Source organism: Phascolarctos cinereus, unplaced genomic scaffold (genome assembly GCF_003287225.1).
Source record: "Phascolarctos cinereus isolate Bilbo 61053 unplaced genomic scaffold, phaCin_HiC Scaffold_726;HRSCAF=1367, whole genome shotgun sequence".
Lineage (NCBI taxonomy): Eukaryota > Metazoa > Chordata > Mammalia > Diprotodontia > Phascolarctidae > Phascolarctos > Phascolarctos cinereus.
Window position 1 is genome coordinate 423,378,308 of NW_027556098.1, and position 19,249 is coordinate 423,397,556.

General features: G+C 42.8%; 1 protein-coding gene across 1 annotated transcript in view; it reads right to left on the reverse strand.

The window, feature by feature from the left end:
- The window catches only part of LOC110197804 (uncharacterized), a 52,425-nt gene extending 33,447 nt beyond the window's left edge, over positions 1 to 18,978 (reverse strand). The window contains 5 exon segments of the mRNA XM_078146281.1: positions 3 to 2,183; positions 8,393 to 8,488; positions 10,171 to 10,297; positions 18,003 to 18,086; positions 18,700 to 18,978. Coding sequence (XP_078002407.1) covers positions 3 to 2,183; positions 8,393 to 8,488; positions 10,171 to 10,297; positions 18,003 to 18,035 — 2,437 coding nt within the window. The 5' untranslated portion in view covers positions 18,036 to 18,086; positions 18,700 to 18,978.
- Positions 18,979 to 19,249: the final 271 nt, after the last annotated feature.

Sequence of the window (19,249 nt, forward strand, 5' to 3'; positions counted from 1 at the left end):
AGCCTTTCCACACAGAGTACATTCAGAAAGTTTCTCAGCAGTGTGGATTCTCTGATGTTCAGTTAGATTGTAATTAAATCACAAAACCTTTCAAAATTGATTATGTTCATAAGGGTTCTCTTTTAGGTGGGTTCTCTGATGTGCAATAAGATTGGAGTACTGTCAGAAAGTCTTTCCACATTGGTTACATTCATAAGGATTCTCTTTTGTGTGGATTCTCTGATGTGTATCAAGACCGGACTTCCTTGTGAAAGCCTTTCCACATTGATTACATTCGAAAGGTTTCTCTCCAGTATGGATTCTCTGATGTGTAGCAAGACTAGAGCTGTATCTAAAATCCTTTCCACATTGATTACATTCATAAGGTTTCTCACCAGTGTGAGTTCTCTGATGTGTAGCAAGACCAGACCTCCTTGTAAAAGCCTTTCCACATTGATTACATTCATAAGGTTTCTCTCCAGTGTGGATTGTCTGATGGGCAGCAAGATGGGACTTCTTTCGGAAAGTCTTTCCACATTCATTACATTTATAAGGTTTCTTTCCAGTGTGGATTCTCTGATGTGCAATAAGATTGGAGTTCTGCCGGAAAGTCTTTCCACATTGATTACATTCATAAATTTTCTCTGCAATGTTGGTTCTCTGATGTGTAGCAAGACTGGAGTTCCATTGGAAAGCCTTCCCACATCGATTATCTTCATAAGGTTTCTCTTTTGTGTGGATTCTCTGATGTGCAATAAAATTGGAGTTCTGTCGGAAAGTCTTTCCACATTGATTACATTCATAAGGTTTCTCTCCAGTGTGAGTTCTCTGATGTGCAGCAAAACTGGAGAGGTATCTGAAAGCCTTTCCACATTGATTACATCCATAAGGTTTCTCTCCAGTGTGAATTCTCTGATGTGCAGCAAGGTCAGAGTTACGTTGGAAAGCCTTCCCACATTGTTTACATTCATAAGGTTTCTCTCCAGTGTGAATTTTTTGGTGTTGCAAAAAGGTTGATCTGGAGCAGAAGGCCTTTATACATTGATTACATTTGTAAGGTTTCTCTCCAGTATGAATTCTCTTATGTGCAGCAAGACTGCACTTCTGTTGGAAAGACTTTCCACATTGATTACATGCATAAGGTTTCTCTCCAGTGTGAGTTCTCTGATGGAGCAAAAAGTTTGATCTGGAGCAGAAGGCCTTCCCACATTGATTACATTCAAAAGGTTTCTTTCCAGTATGAATTCTCTGATGTACAGCAAGATTGCAGCTCTGGTGGAAAGTCTTTCCACATTGATTACATTCATAAGGTTTCTCTCCAGTGTGAATTCTCTCATGTATAGCAAGACTGATGCTCCATCGGAAAGCATTTCCACATTGTTTACATTTATAAGGTTTCTCTCCTGTGTGAATTCTCTGATGACCAATAAGGGCTGATTTGTAGCAGAAGGCCTTCCCACATTCATTACATTTATAAGGTTTCTCTCCAGTGTGAATTCTCTGATGGCTAATAAGGCGTGATCTATAGCTGAAGGCCTTCCCACATTCATTACATTTATAAGGCTTCTCTCCAGTATGAATCTTCTGATGTCTAACTAGATCTGATTTTAAGAGAAAGGTCTTCCCACATTGATTACATGCATATGTTTTCATTCCAGTATCAAATCCAGGATGATTAAGAAGAGCTGAGTGATGGGTTAAGGTGGCTACAACTTCATTACATTCACAAGGATTCTTTCCAGGGTAAATTTTCTGATGGCTAATGATTTTAGAATTCCAGGCCTTTCTTCCTTCATTACATATATAAAGCTTTTTGCCAGCATAATTTTTCTGATGCCCATTGAGGTCTGAACTCAAGCTGAAGGGAATTTTCTCTTCATTACCTTGATGCATTTGCATTTCAGGAGGCTTCTCATGGGACTGAATAAGCTCTCCCTGTTCAGTAGAGCATTTGTACTGAAAACAGTTATTCCTTGGGGTTATTGTCTTACAGTGATTTAAGACTGAATATTCTGTGAAGCTCTTTCCAACTTCATCAAATTCACAAGGATTCTGTGGATTTTTATCTACCTTGATTTCAGAGTCACAGATTTCTCTCATGTTGAAGTCACAGGGACCATCACTCATGAATCTTAGCTGGCCAGCTTCTTGCAAAGAAATGCACAGGGTGGTAGTAGCCACTCACTTTAAACTGGTCACTGCATCTGAGGAAACACACACATGCACACACACACACACACACACACACACACACACTATAAATACATCATCTTCCCTCCAGTGGCAGAAAGGAAATTAAATTTTATTCTATTTCCCCAGTTAAAAAGAAGAATTTTCAAACCTAAATGGATAGGCTCAATCATTTGAAAATGCTATGAGCCCACATCCCTGGTATGATTTAATTTACAAAGAGCTTCACATACAATTAACACTAGGTCTTCACAACAGATCCATAATGCAGGTAGGGAAGGATTCTCACTGTACTTCACCACTCATGCCATGAGCTCAGAACGGCTAAGTGACCTGACCCACATCAGGCCCTCTGACTAGTTCTCCTCCTTCTACAATGCTAGATGGCCTTTCTCCATTGCACTTTCAATACTTTCTTCAACTGCCTTTTTAAAAAAAAATTCTTATTTTGTCAATCTCAGGTAATCTTCCTGGTTTTTTGTACTGATTAGATCTAATCTACTATCACATGGTCATTCTTCATTAATTTCATATACTATTGAGAAATAGGTTTATTCTTTTAACTGTCATTTAATAATATTCAGTAGTATATCCAACTTTTCTTATATTCTATTAAGAACTATAGATATTTTGCTATTTGCTTCACATATACTAAAATTTACATAATAATTTCCTTGGTAAATCATTTAAAATCTTTTTTTCTGTTTCCACGTCTGGGATCACAATTGTCAAGCATATTTTCCTATTCCTCTGAAGTACAATACATTTCATTTTGGCCCATCACTTCTTTAGGACAGCCATGACCCATTACCCATGTATTTTCTAAAATGTATTTCCATTGATTTCAAACTCATGATGGGGCACACGGTGATGTTGGTGTTCATGCAGGATGACATCAGACTCTGTCTATTTCTGACTAAGTGCAATAAATCCTTTCCATTTCTCAACCTGACATCAAACTGTTTCCAAACTAACAGAAAGATTCGACATACAAGGGCATGTCCTTTCCCAATTCATGGTCACACCCTTGTTTGCTTCCTGTAAACTGAACCAGAGAAGTCACCTCATTCAAAGGTTACCTCGTAATCTCATCTCACTAGGGCTGGAATCACCACATCAAGATGTTAAATGTTTGTATTCTTCCAGTGCAGAAGGCAGGATCTTTGAAATACATAATCACTAGGAGAGCATGTTACAAACCATCTTGAAACCATCGTGGACCATCACACACATTCTACAAAAACAGACCTTACTTTGCCACTCCTTGCAGTGGTAAAGCTACTTTCTGATTTGATCTTATTTTCCATTTATGTTACTATTCTTCTATCTAGCGAATTTTCAAAGGAACTAGTTGGCAACCTAGGTCAGTAATTCCACAGTGTTTCTGAGAGAGTATAGCCAGTGGTAGAAAGTGGTAGAAAGAAGAAAGTTAGGTCTGAAAGATCTTTCCTTAGAAATTGTTTTAGCCACTAAATGCACTACTTCTCATTAGCCAATAGAAAAAATATACCTTTTATAAAACAAGTAGCCATTCATTTTATTGGCTAGTTTGGGCTAAAAAACAAAATATTAATTCCCATCTCTCAACAAGAGAGCATTTTTACTGCATTCTGGTTATCAGTCATAAGGCAGCTCATAAAACATTGGATAGAGAGCTGGACTTAGCAGTCAGGAAGACTTGAGTTCAAGCTCCACCTCAGACACTTGCTAGCACTGGGACCCTGGGTGAGTCACAACTTCTGCTTGCCTTTGTTTCCTCAATTGTAAAATTGAGATAACAGTGGCTACCTTTAAGCATTGTTGTGAAGGTCAAATGAGAAGATACCTATGAAGCATTTAGCCCAGTAACTAGCAGACATCAGGCACCATCAGATACTGATTATTTTGTTGTTGTTGTCGTTGTCATTAAATTGACTTGATGAAGAACCAAATTGTAGATGGGGTTTGTCAGGTAGTTCCTGAAACCCTTGTTCAGGGAAAAAAAATTTAACTTTGAAATTAATTTCATATATGGTATTTTGTTCAACATATTCCAAGTTATAACTTATTTGATTAAAAATGCTATTCCTATTTTTAAAAAAGCTATAAAAATAAGAAAATTTACATTGAAGTCTTACAGATAATAGCAAACATGAGTTCTTGTTGGATTAAAAAAAAATTGTTCCAGAAAGTCTCATGTTTAATGTTTAAAGTAGAACAAAATTTTATATTTTATAATTATACTGTGGAATGAAAACACTGATTTGGAGCTTTGCAGGCTAAAGTTATTTTGGTCATTTTCATTAAATAAGTACCAAATGCATAAATTTAAAAGAATATTATGAGTAAGCAGCAGATTTAATGACTAGGGGACTTCATAACCCACTTTATACTTACTCCTGAAAGGAGTTCTAAAAACAAAGGATTTGGGGAATTACTGCTCTGAAGTTATGGTTTTTCATTGCATTGATCAGTGTTGCTACAGAACAAACACTTCTCCTAGTTCTGCTCACTTCTCTCTACATCAGTTTGGACAATTCTTTGCAGGTTTCTCTGACATTGTGCTTTTCATCAGTTCTTATGGCTCCATAATCTTACATTATATTCTTAGACCATCATTTCTTTAGTCATTTCCCAATATATAGGCACCATCTTTGTATCCAGATCTTTGCAACAGCAAAAAGCAGCAACTGTAATTTTGTATTGAAATGGATCTTTTTCAACTTTCTTTGATCCTTTTAGTTTATAGGACTAGTAGTTATCATGGGCTCAAAGGGCACAGAGTGGAGTGAGTTTAGGGGCATAGTTGCAAAAGGTATTACAGAATGTTATCCTTTCCCTTTTAATACTTTGTGAATCTTTGGGTTAAAGGTGTTTCTTATACATAACATTTTGTCTGGTTCTGGTTTCTAATACATTCTGCTACTCTCTTATTTTTTTAAAAAGGTAGATTCATTTCATGCACATTGTATTGTGAGAATTAATTAGGCTTTCTTCATGATCTCTCCTCTTTGCCCCTACTTCAGTCCTTAAAAGGAAAACTATATGGGGGGAAAGGAAAGGGATCAATGCCAGTAACTGGTCATTGAAATGGTCTGATCTCCACTCCTCACCCTACCCTGTCTTCCATCCATTCCAATCCCAAATGACTGGCTGAAACACTATCTTAAAAGTCTCTTATCCTTTTATCTCCTCTATTTGAAGCTCCCTCTATGGTGCAAAGTTATTTTCCACCAAGAGGCAGCCAGGTGGTACAATGGTCAGAGCACTATGCCTGGAGTCAGGAAGACTTAAGTTCAAATCCAGACTCAGATACTTTCTACCTGTAGGACACTGAGCAAGTCATAGTACTTCTGTTTGCCTCAGTTTCCTTATCTGTAACATGAGGATAATATAGCATCTACCTTCCAGGGTTTTGTGAGGATCAAATGAGATAATTGCTTGACATAATAAGCCCCATATGAATGTTAGCTGTTATTGTTGTGATTTTCTTCACTCACTCTGCTCTCCTTAAACTACTATTCTCCTCTCTCCTTCTATTCACTTATTTCCCTCTTGGTCTTAATATATTTCAATAACAAAACACTCTCTTTTGCCTGGCTCAGCTAAGAGTGAGGCTCATGATCTGTAGCTTCTTCCTAAACTCTCTCCATGTTTGTAGACTAGGTGGTGAGCTCTGGACAGCAGGGGCTGCCTTTTACCTTCCTTTGTTTCCCCAGGTTTATCCAGTGCCTAGAACATAGCAGGTATTTATCAATTATATTGACTGCCTGACTGAACCCAGGGCCACACCAGACCCCAGCCTCTACCTCAATCCCTGGATTCTGGTCTCTCTCCACTTCAAATGCAGGTTCTCACCTCAGCCTGTTTCTGTCTCTTTCTTATGCCTTATCAACTACAAGCAGTTACCTTTGTCCAGTTCCAACCCCAATAAGATCTGACCAGACTAAAGACTGGGGATTACAAAGGCTTCTAGACTTCCAGAGTCTGGTCTTATGGGGTGTCTGGGAGTCTCTACCTCCCAACCACCTGTCTGTAAGGCAGTCACCTACAGGAATCTGGCCAATGATTTTCTGAGACTGGAGAGAAAGATTGAGCCAGAGAGATCAGGAGAGGGACCTTGGGCTGGTGACTGGGGCGAGGCTTAGCCTTGGATTCCTACTTCCAGCTAGGCCAGTGGCCTTCATTCCTACCCATGTGGTGCTGAATAGAGACAGAGAAAATCACGAACCTGGGCTGCCTGGGCCCACTACAAATTTAGATTAGATGCTGTGCTCTGAGCCCTCCCTGTAAGAACGAAATTCTCTGACACCTCCCTTACTCCCTATCCCACTCACCACTGCAGCTTGCCCAGATCTTTTCATTCCTTCCTAGATTTCTTACTTTGGCTTCCACTCATTTCCTCACCTCAGCACCTGGCTTCATATTTTGCTTTAAAAATTGGATGAGAGTTTTCTAATCTCAGCTCACATAAATTAGGAGTCTTTTTTCCCTTTGCCCTGGTCACACACAAAGAGATGGCCTTTCAGCTTGCCAAGGGGAACCCCTTCATGTGCATAAATGATCCCAGGCCATCCCACCTTCTCCCCAGCAAATTCCCTCCTAATTTTTTCTGCTAATTTTCAATCTCTCCTTGTTTACCGGCTCCTTCACTGCTACCAGAAATAAAACCATGTCTTGCCATACTTTAAAAAGCTTCACGTGGTCCATTTGTCCCCATTAGATACCATCCTTTATCTTTCCTTCCATTCCTGGCTAAATGCCTGTCATCTACAAGTGATGGTTCCAGTTCCTTTCCTCTTACCTCCAAACTCCACACTCCAGCTTCCAACCTCATTGTTCAGCTGAAACCGCTTGCTGCAAAGTTACCAATAGTCTCTTGCCTGTTAAACTTAATGTTTTTTTCTCAATCCTCATCTTTCTTGGCATCTCTGAAGCTTTTCACATAGTCAGTCACCCCCTGTTTCTTGATCCTCTCTTCTCTCTAGTTTTGGTGACAACACTTTCTCCTGGTTCCCCTCCTAGGACGTCCAAAACTCAACTCATTATCTTTTCCCCAACCTTCCAATCTTCTTACTTTCCCATTACTCTCCAGGGCACCAGCATCCTCATGGTCCAGGCTCATAACCTAGAAGACACTGACTCCTCATCATCTCTCATGTACTCACACCCCCAATTCAATCTTATGGGAAGTCGTTTTCATTCTGCCTTTGTAACATCTCTCCCATACATCCCTTTGTCTCCCAAGATTGCCACTTTCTAGGTTCAGTCCCTAATCACCTCACACCTGAGATATTACTGTAAGTCTTCTGGTTGGCTTCACTGAATCAGTTCTCTCCCCCATCCATTCAATCCTCCCCCCAGCTGTCAAATTCATCTTCCTAAAGTGCACTTCTGATCATGTCCTACTCCACACACTCCCTTGGCTCCCTATCCCCAGGATCAAATATAAAATCCTCTGCTTGGCTCTTAGAGCCCTCCATCATCTGCCTCTCTCCTGCCTCCCCAGTCTTCTTTCACCTTACTCTCCTTCCACACCTGTGATAATCAATGGTACAGGGCTCTTCTTTGTTCCTTGACCAGGACACTCCCCCTCCCGACTCCACGTCTTCTCTGGCTGCCCCTCCTGCTCACTCTGGCTTCCCTGAAGTCCCACCTAAAACCCCTCATTCTACAATAAGTCCTCTCCAGTCCACCTTAGCCTTGGTGCCTTCTCTCTCTTGATTAGCTCTAATTTATCCTGGACGTAGTGGGTATCTACGTAGTTGTTTGCATGTTGTCTTCCCCACTAGACTATGAATTCCTTGAGAGCAGGGCTTGTCCCCTGCCTTTCTTTGTATCTCTGGTGCTCAGCACATGGTCTGGAATGTAGCTGGTGCTTAATAAATGCTTGTTGACTTGAACAAAATCTGGAAAATTGTTCCTGTTGGACAGCCTCAGCCCTTTTGGGATGATTTCAGGAGAGTTCTCTGCCTCAAAGTTCCAAACAATGACTCCTTATAGGATCATAGACGTATCGCTGGAAGGGAACTGAGGGCTGTAAAGTACAAATGCCTCATTTTACAGATGGGGAAACTGAGGCTCAGAGGTTCAGTGACTTGCCCTGGATCACATTGCTAAAAAGTATCTAAGAAGGAATTCCAGGTCAGGTTTTCCTGTCCCCAAGGCTAGCACTCCCTTCATTACAATATAAATAAATGCCTCATGATAAAAGACCTCATACATCTGCTTCTGTTTCACTTACCTGGACGAAAGTTCCTTGGGCCTTTTGTCTCCAGAATCCATGGTGCTTCCCTTTCCTGGAAACAGGAGATCAAATCTTCTCTGGTAACTGGAAGCCCTAGGCATTGGGAAATCCAGAAAGCATGAGGATGGAGAGAAATTTATAATTTGATCCTCTTTAAGGAAAGGGGGCATGTAAGCAAGGACCACAGGATGGTTCTCAGGATTCTTCAAGGATGGATTCTATGGTATTGATTGTGGGGATCATTGGAGAGGAGATTATTGGGTCTTGCAGCCAATTGGGAATTGGAAAATTCTGGTTTTGTTCACCCCTTTCCTAGAAGGATTGGCATACTCCATAGCTTCCATTATTTACCACTGGTAGTGCAGTGGTAAGAGCCCTGGGAGGAGTCAGGAAGGCTTGATTCCAAATCCAGCCTCAGACGATTAGTAAGTTGTATGTCCCCGGGCAAATTATGTCACTTCTGTGTGCCTCAGTTTCCTTAAATATAAAATAAGTATAATGGTAGTACCAAACTCACAGAGATGTTATGAGGATCAAATGAGAAAATATTTATAAGTTACTTAGCACAATGCCTGACACATAGTAGGTTTATACAAATGCTTACTGCCTTCCCTTTTTGCTACCACCTGTACTGGAATTAGAGGGAACAATGAAGGAGAATAAAGTTAAATCTATTATAGTAGTGAGAAAAATGATTCAGTATCATTTTTTATTCATCCTTTTTTCAATTAATTGATTTGTCCTGTAACTGTTTTTCTCCTGTAATTGCTAACACCATGATTCTTTCCCTCTGAAAGAATTCAGCTGGTCTGTAATGGCTTAACTTTAAAAATCCAGCTCTCCTACTAATCACTGATCCATTCTTGCCTCCAGAAACTTAGCTGTCCTTGAGGGATGTGTGTGAATACTAGGGTGTTGGGTCTAATATCTTTAGGCCACCAAGCCATCCTTCGAGGATGTCTGGTTTTCCATCCAAAATGTCTGCTCTGTTCTCTCTAAGACCTTGCAGGTGCTCTAAAATAATAATCAATTCTTAGTCACAAGGAAGGAGGGGGTTGTTGTTAGCCCTTCATTACCAAACTTCCAACCAATCATGTTGTTCCCTCCGCCTCAACTTTGTAACCAATCATGTTGTCCTCAGCACCATGATGTCAACTATCCTGCTCTTTGTTCTGTCCCCCCTAAAATGTATTAAAGGGGACCAGTCTCTCCGCTCTGGATCTTTGACCAGAGGCAGAGTCATTTATTGGCAGGCAGCATGTCTCTGCTAATAAAGGTTATCTTGCTCAGAGAATTGCCTCAGTTTATCTTATTGTTCAATTTCATTAACATTGTTCAGTAACATTAGGCAGGATTAGGAGCCATGAGCTACCAAATGTTGCTTGTTAACAAGAAGACCTTTCTAAAGTCTAGACCCTTCCCAAAGAGGAAGGGGTGCCTTGGCAGGTAGGGGGTTCCTTCACTGCCCATCTTCAAGGAAAAGCTGCGTAAGGGGTTTTCAGAGCTTTCTCAGGCAAAAACCAGCTCCAGTTAGAGGTTAGACTAGATATAATCTGTAAAATAGGCTTCAAAGCTGAGATTCTCTAATACTTGATTAATGTTTTACCTGAAACTACCTAAAACAAAAGAGACAACTTCAGAAGGAACAGAGCAAAGTCCCAGAGTCCTATCACATAATTCAAAGACCTTACATAGGGAAGCCAGGCACCAGGAGGATGCTGTGGAGAGACTACTTTTGTAGCAGATTCGGAGTTACCAGAGGACGTGATCCTTACCCAGGGACAGCAGGTTCTGGACATTGTCCCACATGACCTCCTTGTAGAGCTCCTTCTGAGGATGGTCCAAGAGGCCCCACTCTTCCAGGGTAAAATCCACAGCCACATCTTGGAATGTCACCAGCTCCTAAACCATCAAATGTCACATCATTTAGAGCTGAAAGAGACTCCAGAATTCATCTAGTCCAACCCTCATTAACTTCAAGGACGCAACTGAAGCAGAGAAGGGATTTGCCCAAAACTCATAATCTTTATGAGTGTGACAGCCAACACTTGAAACCATAGTCATATTGGGAGCCCAATGGAATGTTGAGAAAAGCATTTTATATTTGAAGTGAAGAATCATGTTGGATTAATAAAAGCTGGAGAAATGTCTTAATATGAAAATGCTTCTCCCTATGGAATCAGGGAGAAAGCATATGCTTTCTCTGTGGAGGAAAAGGAGAGAAGGTGGCATGAAATTCCTCCTTATCAGAAGCGTCATAAGTGATATGTTAAGAAAATTCTATGAAGAGTTTGTGAGAAGTTGACAAGTACTGTGTATTCTAGGGGGAAATGATCACTGAAGAGAGAACAAAGAAAAGGCAATTATCTAGCTAATTTCCTAAAAGGCTAAAATAAAATCTTATCTCAATGAAAGCATGAAGAGGATTCTTAAGAGATAGTGTTCACAATCTGGGCTGGGCTGAGTGGTATGGAAGTCTCCAGCCGAGTGAAGAAGAGTCATCTATTGTTTTACTGTGGGCTTGAGGTGACACTAGGTACAATGTGTCATAGCCATAACAGCTTCTATCTTTGCTTTATAATTGTTTTCCCTTGTTAATGGCACCTATTCCTTAATTTTCATATTTAGTTATATAGAAATGAGGAACTATGATGGGGATATGTAGTATTTTATTGAATGGGGCTGGAGATGGAGCTAATTCACAAGAAAGACACTAAGAATATTTATGAGGAATAAGCTGTTTAATTCTAGAACACTGGGGATCAAGAGTCAAGAGAATAAGTTAAGGGGCAGACTGATGGCCATAAGTGGGTGGCCACATCTGCACATCCTTTGATATTTGGGAGGTCTCATCTAATTTTCCAACCTGCTACACATAGACCACGTGTTCAGCCATTGCATTTGCTCTCTGATGCTCTTCCACTTTATTTTCTTCCATTTCTAGTAGCATGATATGGTTCACTTTTTCAGAGGCTCTATTACTTTGGAGTCCCTCAGACTTCAAATGTAGGTGTCATCCTTGATGCCCATCTCTTCCCCCATCCAATAACTCTGTTATTTTGTTCTATCATTATTATTATTTCCTATCATGTGGATAAAATTGTATTTCCTCTTTTTTCATTATTTGGTTTTCTTCTTTAAAACATCTCATTTTACTCTATTTGTCATCATATTTCACCTTTAACTTCCTTTATCACTATTATTGAATTTCTGAAAAAATCAACGAGTTTATTGCCCCCCCCACTTTCTGAGATTCCCAAGAGTTTACAAATCTTTCCTTTTCTTTAATGTTTTGTGAGTCACGATTCTTCATTGTATATAGTATTTACTCTTGGTGTGGGCAATCACTATAGGAAGGCAGTCCTTTTATTAATAATCAATCTCTAATTGATTTTCTAGCCTACTCCCAACAGCGCTATTTTAAACCTTTTTCCTTCTCCATCCTTCACCACCATGGGGTGATGCCATGAACTCCAAACCTCCATTTAAGCAGAGCTCAGCTCACTCATCTCTTCATTTCTCACCAGGCTCCACTGCCTTGGAATTTCTCTGTCACGTTTCTCCATCATGCACCAAGAAGCTCATGACCAGGATAACTTTTTCATCCTGTAACATCTCATCTGCCTTGGTACTCTACCTGTCTCTCCCCACTAACTCCCTGATTAGAATACTACTTGAGGACTTTTTTTTTCTTTTTTAGGCAATGGGGTTAAGTGACTTGCCCAGGGTCACACAGCTAGTAAGTGTCAAGTGTTTGGTCTGAGGCTGGATTTGCACTTAGGTCCTCCTGACTTCAAGGCCAGTGCTCTATCTACTGCACCACCTTGCTGCGCCCACTTGAGGACGTCTGACAGAATTCTCCACCATGTCCCAGGGTCTGGTGTTCCCCAGCCCCCAGCCCTGCCCCTTTTCAGCTTCCTTTTATGTTTTGTCTTCCCTCTTTAAAGTACAAGCTCCTTGAGGACAGGAATCAGCTTTCTTTCTTTCTTTCTTTCTTTCTTTCTTTCTTTCTTTCTTTCTTTCTTTCTTTCTTTCTTTCTTTTTCTTTCTTTCTTCTTTCTTTTTCTTTGTCTGTCTGTCTGTCTTTCTGTCTGTCTTTCTGTCTGTCTTTCTGTCCAACTGTCTTTCTGTCTGTCTTTGTTTCTTCCTTTCTGTCTTCTTTCTTTCTTTCTTTCAGTTCCCAGGCCTTACCACAGTGCCTGGTACACAGTAGGAGCTTAATAAATGCTTATTAACTACAGATTATCCAAACACTCTCATTTGAATATCTTGCCCGGTATTTTTCTTTAAATGCCCACCATGACCTAGAGATCACCTACTTTTTCAGTCTTCTTACACCTAACTTCCAGCCACTTTCTCTTTGACCCAATGACACTGGCCTCCTTGTTATGCCAGGAGGAAGACACTCCATCTCAAGGCACTTTCTCTGGCTCTCCAAAATGGCTGGAATTCTCTCCCTCCTCATTTCTGCCTCCTGGGGTCCTGCAAGTCTCAACTAGAGACCTACTGTCTACAGGGAGCCTTTCCCAGCTCCTCCTCATTCTAATGCCTCCTTCTTTTAATTATATCCCACATACCTATCTGCAGCTTGTTTGTAGCTATTTGTGTGCTTGTGGTCTCCCCCACCAGACTGTGAGCTCCCTGAAGGCAGATTGCCTCTTTTTGCCTGCCCAGCACTAAGCACAGTGCCTGGCTGTGACGTTTCCTAAATCCTCACAACCTCTTGAGCTATCATTCTATGTCATCTCTTTTTCTTAGCCGAATTCCTTGAAAAATCTGTTTGAACTCTCTACTTTCCTCCTTCACTCACTCATTACTCCTTTACAAATTGGCTTTCCTCCTCACTCTCCTGAAAGTGCTCTCTCTAAACCAGAGAACACTTACTTATCAAATCTGATGGTCTTTTCTCAGTCCTAATCCTAACTCGCCTCTCTTCCTCAGACAACACTGCTGACCACCCTCTCCTTTGGTAGTTTTCTCTCCACCATTCCTCCTGTATGTCTCACCACACTTTTTAAGGCCCCTTTGATGGCCCAACAAACACATCCCAAATCAGACCTGTGCGTATCCCCCATGGTTCTGGGCTGGGCCCTCTGCTCTTCTTCCTTTCCCCTCTTGGATTGATTTAATTATCATCTCTTCAGATCACTGCCAGATCTCTACAACCAGCTCCAGCTCAGTGAAGCTCCCATCAGGCTCCATCATACCAGCCGAGCATCTAGGCACATCTCAGCTCCAAGGGAAGGCAAAGAGACCTCAACTTAAGGAGCAGAAGCCAGAGAGATGTCAGTTCCAGGAGAAGAAGGCCTGAAGGTGCCCAGCATGCTCCTGGGGAAGAGCAGAGGACAAGTTCAAGGAGCTCCAGAAAGAATGAAGCCAAAGCCAAAAGGAAGCTCAGCCTGGATGCCTTGGGTGATGAGAGCAAAGGCTGGTGCTACAAAGATCAGTATTGCCCGGGAGCCTGGAGTGGAAGATCTGGGAACCAAGTCAACTGGATGTGGTCAGATAGGAGCTGGAGAGATCAAGGGGGCCATCGAGGATGTCAGTGAACTTAAGTGGATGGGAATGGGTGCACTGAATTCAGGTGATCATTAGTGGCCTTCTGTGGGCAGGAAGCCCTCATAGTCAATACAGGGGTGAGAAAAGCAGTTCTGGGGCATAATCTCCAAAATGACAAAATGGTATCTGATCCAACCCAAGGCAAACTGTTCAATATCACAGCGACGCAAGACTATGCTCCAACCACTGATGTAGAAGAGGCCACAACTGATCCGTTTTATGACATCTTCTAGAAGCAAGGCCAGGAGGGGCCCAGACAGGGGTGAGGTCACAGCCCAGGCATTCTGGGAAATGGCTCTCTCCGACTGGGATCACAGAACTAAGTGGGGACCTGTGACAGAATTCTCTACCAGGCCTCAAGTTTGAGGGTGTTCTGTGCTGTATCCCTCACTTAGTAAGCTACTGGAGGGCAGGGACTGTCTTCTCTATGACTCCCCAGTGTTCAGGACAGTGCCTGGCACACAGCAGTCACTTAATAAGTGTTGATTGACCATTGACTGCCTTTGCACTCTCCTGTAAGTGTCTTCCCTCTTATTTTGCTTTGAAAATTGAGGCCCTTCAAACTGAGCTACCTCTTCTCCTAACAGCCTTTCAGACATCTGGAACAGATGTCTAACGGATATCTTAACCTCAATATATCCAAAAGGGAACTCATTATCTTTCCCCCTAAAGCTTCCACCTTCCCTATTACTGTCAAGGGCAACACCATCCTACCTGTCCCTCAAACTCATAAGCAAGGTATCACCCTTGACCCCTATCTCTAACCTTATCCAATCTGCTGCCAATACTGTCCATATCACTAACATATTCCCCTTCTCTGCTGATACTGCAGGCCCTCATCAACTCACCCTTGGACTTTTACAACAGCCTGCTGGTGGGTCAGTCTGCTGCAAGATACTCTCCACTCCAATGCATCTTCCATTTAGCCAACAGAGTGAAGTGCCCAAACTGCTGGGCCTACCATGTTACTCCCCTACTCTATAAACTCCATTGGCTCCCTATCACCTTGAGGATCAAATATAAAATCTTCCTGCATTCAGTGGCCATCATGACCTAGACAGCATCTGCTTTTTCAGTCTTCTTACACCTTCCTTCCCACCACTGGGGCTCTTTGATCCAATGATACCGGCCTCCTCCAACCCCATCTCTAGACTCCAGACATTTTCTCAAGATTCCCACCTTGGCTGGGATTCTCTCCCTCCTCATTTCTGCCTCCTGGATGCCTTCGAGTCCCAGCTAACATTCTGCCTTCTACAAGAAGCCTTCCCCACCCCCTCTTAGTTCTCCTTTCTTTCTTTAGTTAATTATTTCCTATTTATCCTGTATATTCATTACTTTGTATAGATTTGTTTACATGTCATCAACCCCATTAGACTGTAAGCTCCTTGAGGGAAGGGGCTGTCTTTTGCTCCCCCCCAATATCCAGGGCTTAACACAGTGCTTGGCACATAGTAGGCTCTTAATAAGTGTATATTGATTGATTGATTGATTGATCCTCAAAACAACTTTGAAAGGTGGTGCAATTATCATTGCCATTCTTACAGAGAAGAAAGCTGAGGCAGAGGGCAGCAGCTGATGTATTAAATGCAGATGATAATTCCTTTCAAAGATGTTCTACTTGTCTATATATCTTTCTAAAAGTCCTTCAGTTCCCTTCTAGGCATTTTGAAAAATACTTCAGCTATTCTTTTTTCTTTTTCAGGGGAACAGGGGTGCTCCCCAAAGTGGGGGGCAAAACCTATCCCTAGGTAGAGGAATCTGGTGACTCAGGGGACAGAATCCTGGGCCTGGATCCAGGAAGATCTGTGTTCAAATATTGCCTCAGACATGTCCTAGCTATGTGATTCTAGGCAAGACACTTAACCACTGTTTGCCTCAGTTTCCTCAACTGTGAAATAAGATAATAAGCACACCCACCTCCTAGGTTGTTGTGAAGACCGTTCATAGTGAATTGTGGGGAAAACCAAACTGACTCCATTTTGTCTCATGGTACTCTTGGCCTCATAACCCTATGCCTCTTTCATGGGCCCTGAATGTCTCCTTCAGAACCTCCCCCAGCCCCACATTACAAAAGAAAACTCAGAGGATTTGGAAGAGTTCCAGAAACTCAGCCCCTCCCCTTTATCCTACCAAATCAGACAAGGAGCAGCAGCTTCATAAAGGCTAATGACCAATGGGATTGTTAAAGAAGATACTGTTTCCTCCCTGTCAGTCTCCATGACAGGGGAAGGAGAGTCAGCCCCATTGATTCTGACCTGGTAAGGATCCTCACAAAAGCTTCCAGTCTATCCCCTTGCCCAACGTGCCTCCTGTGCAAGGTAAAGATTCTTTCTGCCCCTTCCTGATGTGGGGAAGTCATGGGGACAGAAGAGTTCAGATTCCAAAATTGTCACATGGTTGGTCTATTTTCCCCCCCCCAAGGTGATTGATAATGAACCTCCCTCTAAACACTCAAGATTGAAGTAGAAGGAATTCAATTCAGCTGGAGAGAAATATATTTACCTCCTTTTCTTGGCACCTGAACAAAGACTAGCTCAATTTAAATTCAATAACATTTGCGAAGAAGAAGAAGAGAAGAAGAAGAAGAAGAAGAAGAAGAAGAAGAAGAAGAAGAAGAAGAAGAAGAAGAAGAAGAAGAAAAGATGATGATGATGATGATGATGATGATGATACTGTTTCCTTTGTTCCTGATGGCCAGGCTTTTCAGTCCTATCCAAATCTCCCTGTCCCCATTTGGGGTTTTCTTGGCAGAGATACTGGAGTGTTTGCCACTTCCTTCTCCAGCTCATTTTCTAGCTTAGGAAACTGAGGCAAACAAGCTTAAGTGACTTAACCAGGGTCACATAGCTAGTAAGTGTCTGAGGCTGAATTTGAATTCAGGTCTTCTTGTCTCTAGGGCCAGTACTCTATCCACTGTGCCTCTTAGCTATTAAAGGCCTTTGAATGGTGGAAACATCCTTTCTTTTCTTTTTTTTTTTTTAATGTCCCTTTTCTATTTCTTTCCTTGCCTAAGGGCCCTGGGTCAAGGAGCTAAGGAAGAAAGAACATATATGTATATCTATCTATTTATACGTGTTTATTATTACATATATGTATGCATGTATGTATAGAGAGATACACACATACATATACAACACATATATAACAAGTAATAAATATACATATAAATACATACATATGTGATCTCTGGAATTGAAGGACTTGTGTCCATCACCTACTGATGATTGGGGTCACATTCTTGAGTGGATAAAAACCCCTCAAAACTGCCATGTATCTGTCTGGCTGCATCCTGTGCTCCCTTATTCTGGCTATCCCTAGCAAAGACCTTGAGAATTCTCACAACAGGATCAAATGAGAACATTTATAATGTCTCCTGGCAAATAGCAGACATCATGTAACCAGCCCCAACCTCTTTCCAGGCTTCTTTCACCTTGGTCCTCTATCATCTCTGACCCAGGGACACCGGCCTCCTGGCTGATTCTTGACCAGACCCTCCATCCCTGATCCTGTGCCTTCCCAATGGCTGTCTCTCTTGCTTGGAATGTCCTCCCCCTCACCTGGGTGTCCTGGTTCCTTCACGTCTCAGCTAAAATCTCACCTTTGGAAAACAACCTTTTCCTGGTCCCTGAAGCTGCCAGAGCCTTCCCTCTCAGGGTGCCTCCCATCCACACTGTACAGAGCTTGTGTAGACACAGTTGCTCACATGTTCTCTCCCCTTTAGACTGTGAGCTCCTTGAGGGCAGGAACTGATTTTTTTCCTTTATCTTCCTTTGCATCCCCAGTAGGTTAGCACAATACCTGGGACAGAATAGACAAGTTCTAAATGCTTATTGACTTGACCTAAGAAATGGTACATGGGAAGGAGGATTCAGATAGACCAAGAAAGACTTGGGTGCCCTGAGGCAGGAGGATATGAACAGAACCAGGAGGACGATTTCTGCTCTGCTGACAACAGGCAAAGGACAACCTAACAGGATAAAGCCTCCTTGGTTCTCTTGGCTTCCAGGTTTGCTGAGGCTGGTCAGGTCTGTGGATGGACTGTACTCACCTGGGATGAGGGGTTCTGGGTCCCAGGGGCCATTCCCTCAGGTTCTAGGCTCTCTCCTTGGAATAGGCTTTGGTCATCTGCAAGCTTAGCAGCAGAGGGAGAAGGATCTTAGGGGGGGGAGACATTATCTTTGCCTTCTCTTCCTAGGCTGGACACTGGCCTACCCGGATCTACAGAGTGAGTTCTCATAGAAGTTGCAAAGGCCCTGCCCTGCTGTCAGGGGAGAGACTCCAACCAACAGATGAGGGCAGCAGGGAGGCTCACACTTGGAAGTGAGCTTGGTCTGAACAAGAAATTTGCCACCCTCTCTAACACCTTCTCTTTGGCTTCGTGCCCCTCCCCCATCCTTTTACAGAGACACAGGAGGCAGAAGGGGTTTGGGATCCCAGATGGGATGAGACCAGTCAGAGCCTCAATGACCCCAGACCCAGAGCTATGCCTCCATCTGATACTATGGGTGAGACATGAAAATTGGGAGGTGACCCAATGTTAAAGCTGGGGATGGCACCCCAGGACCTAGAGGGTGTGGCAGGGAGCTTGGACATGGAGCAGCTTTGGGTGCCAGGCCTGTGAGGGAGGTCTGCTTCCGGCCGAGCTTCTGGACACTTTCCATGAGGTCAGAAGGGGATGATGAGGCTCAATGGAATGGGCAGCCAGTACAAGTCGGGTGCTGGGAGAGGTCTTCACTCAGACCTACCTGGGACCTGCACGTGCAGAGATGGTTTTCAGAAGGCAAAGAGATCTCAGTTCCAAGTGAAGAAGGCAGAGAGATCTCTGGTCTGAGGGGGAAAAAAGCAGAGAGGTCTCAGTACCGAAGGAAGAAGGCAGAGGGATCTCAGCCTGAGGGAAAAAAACAGAAAGATTTCAGCTCAAAGGGGAAGTAGGCAGAGGGATCTCAGTTTCAAGTTCCTGTTTTCAGGCAGCCCAAGCCCTGCCCTCCATCATGTGGAATGCTTTGGCCACTGACGTGGCCCCCTTCTTCCCCTCTCCCTGCTCCCAGGCCTCCAGACTCCACCCCAGGGCTCGTATTCCATCTGGGCCACTCCCACCAGCCTGGTTATCTCTGACAGCTCCTCCTTCCCTATCCCTCCACCTCCTCTCTCCCTCCTTCCCTTACTCTGCTCTGGGACTCAGACCCTCCTCCTTCTCAGCAGAATTGCCTTCCAGCTCTGCCCCTGCTACACCCATCTTCCTCATGAGGATATGCCCACCCTCCATCCCTCCTGCTGCTACCAGCCAATCCCCTC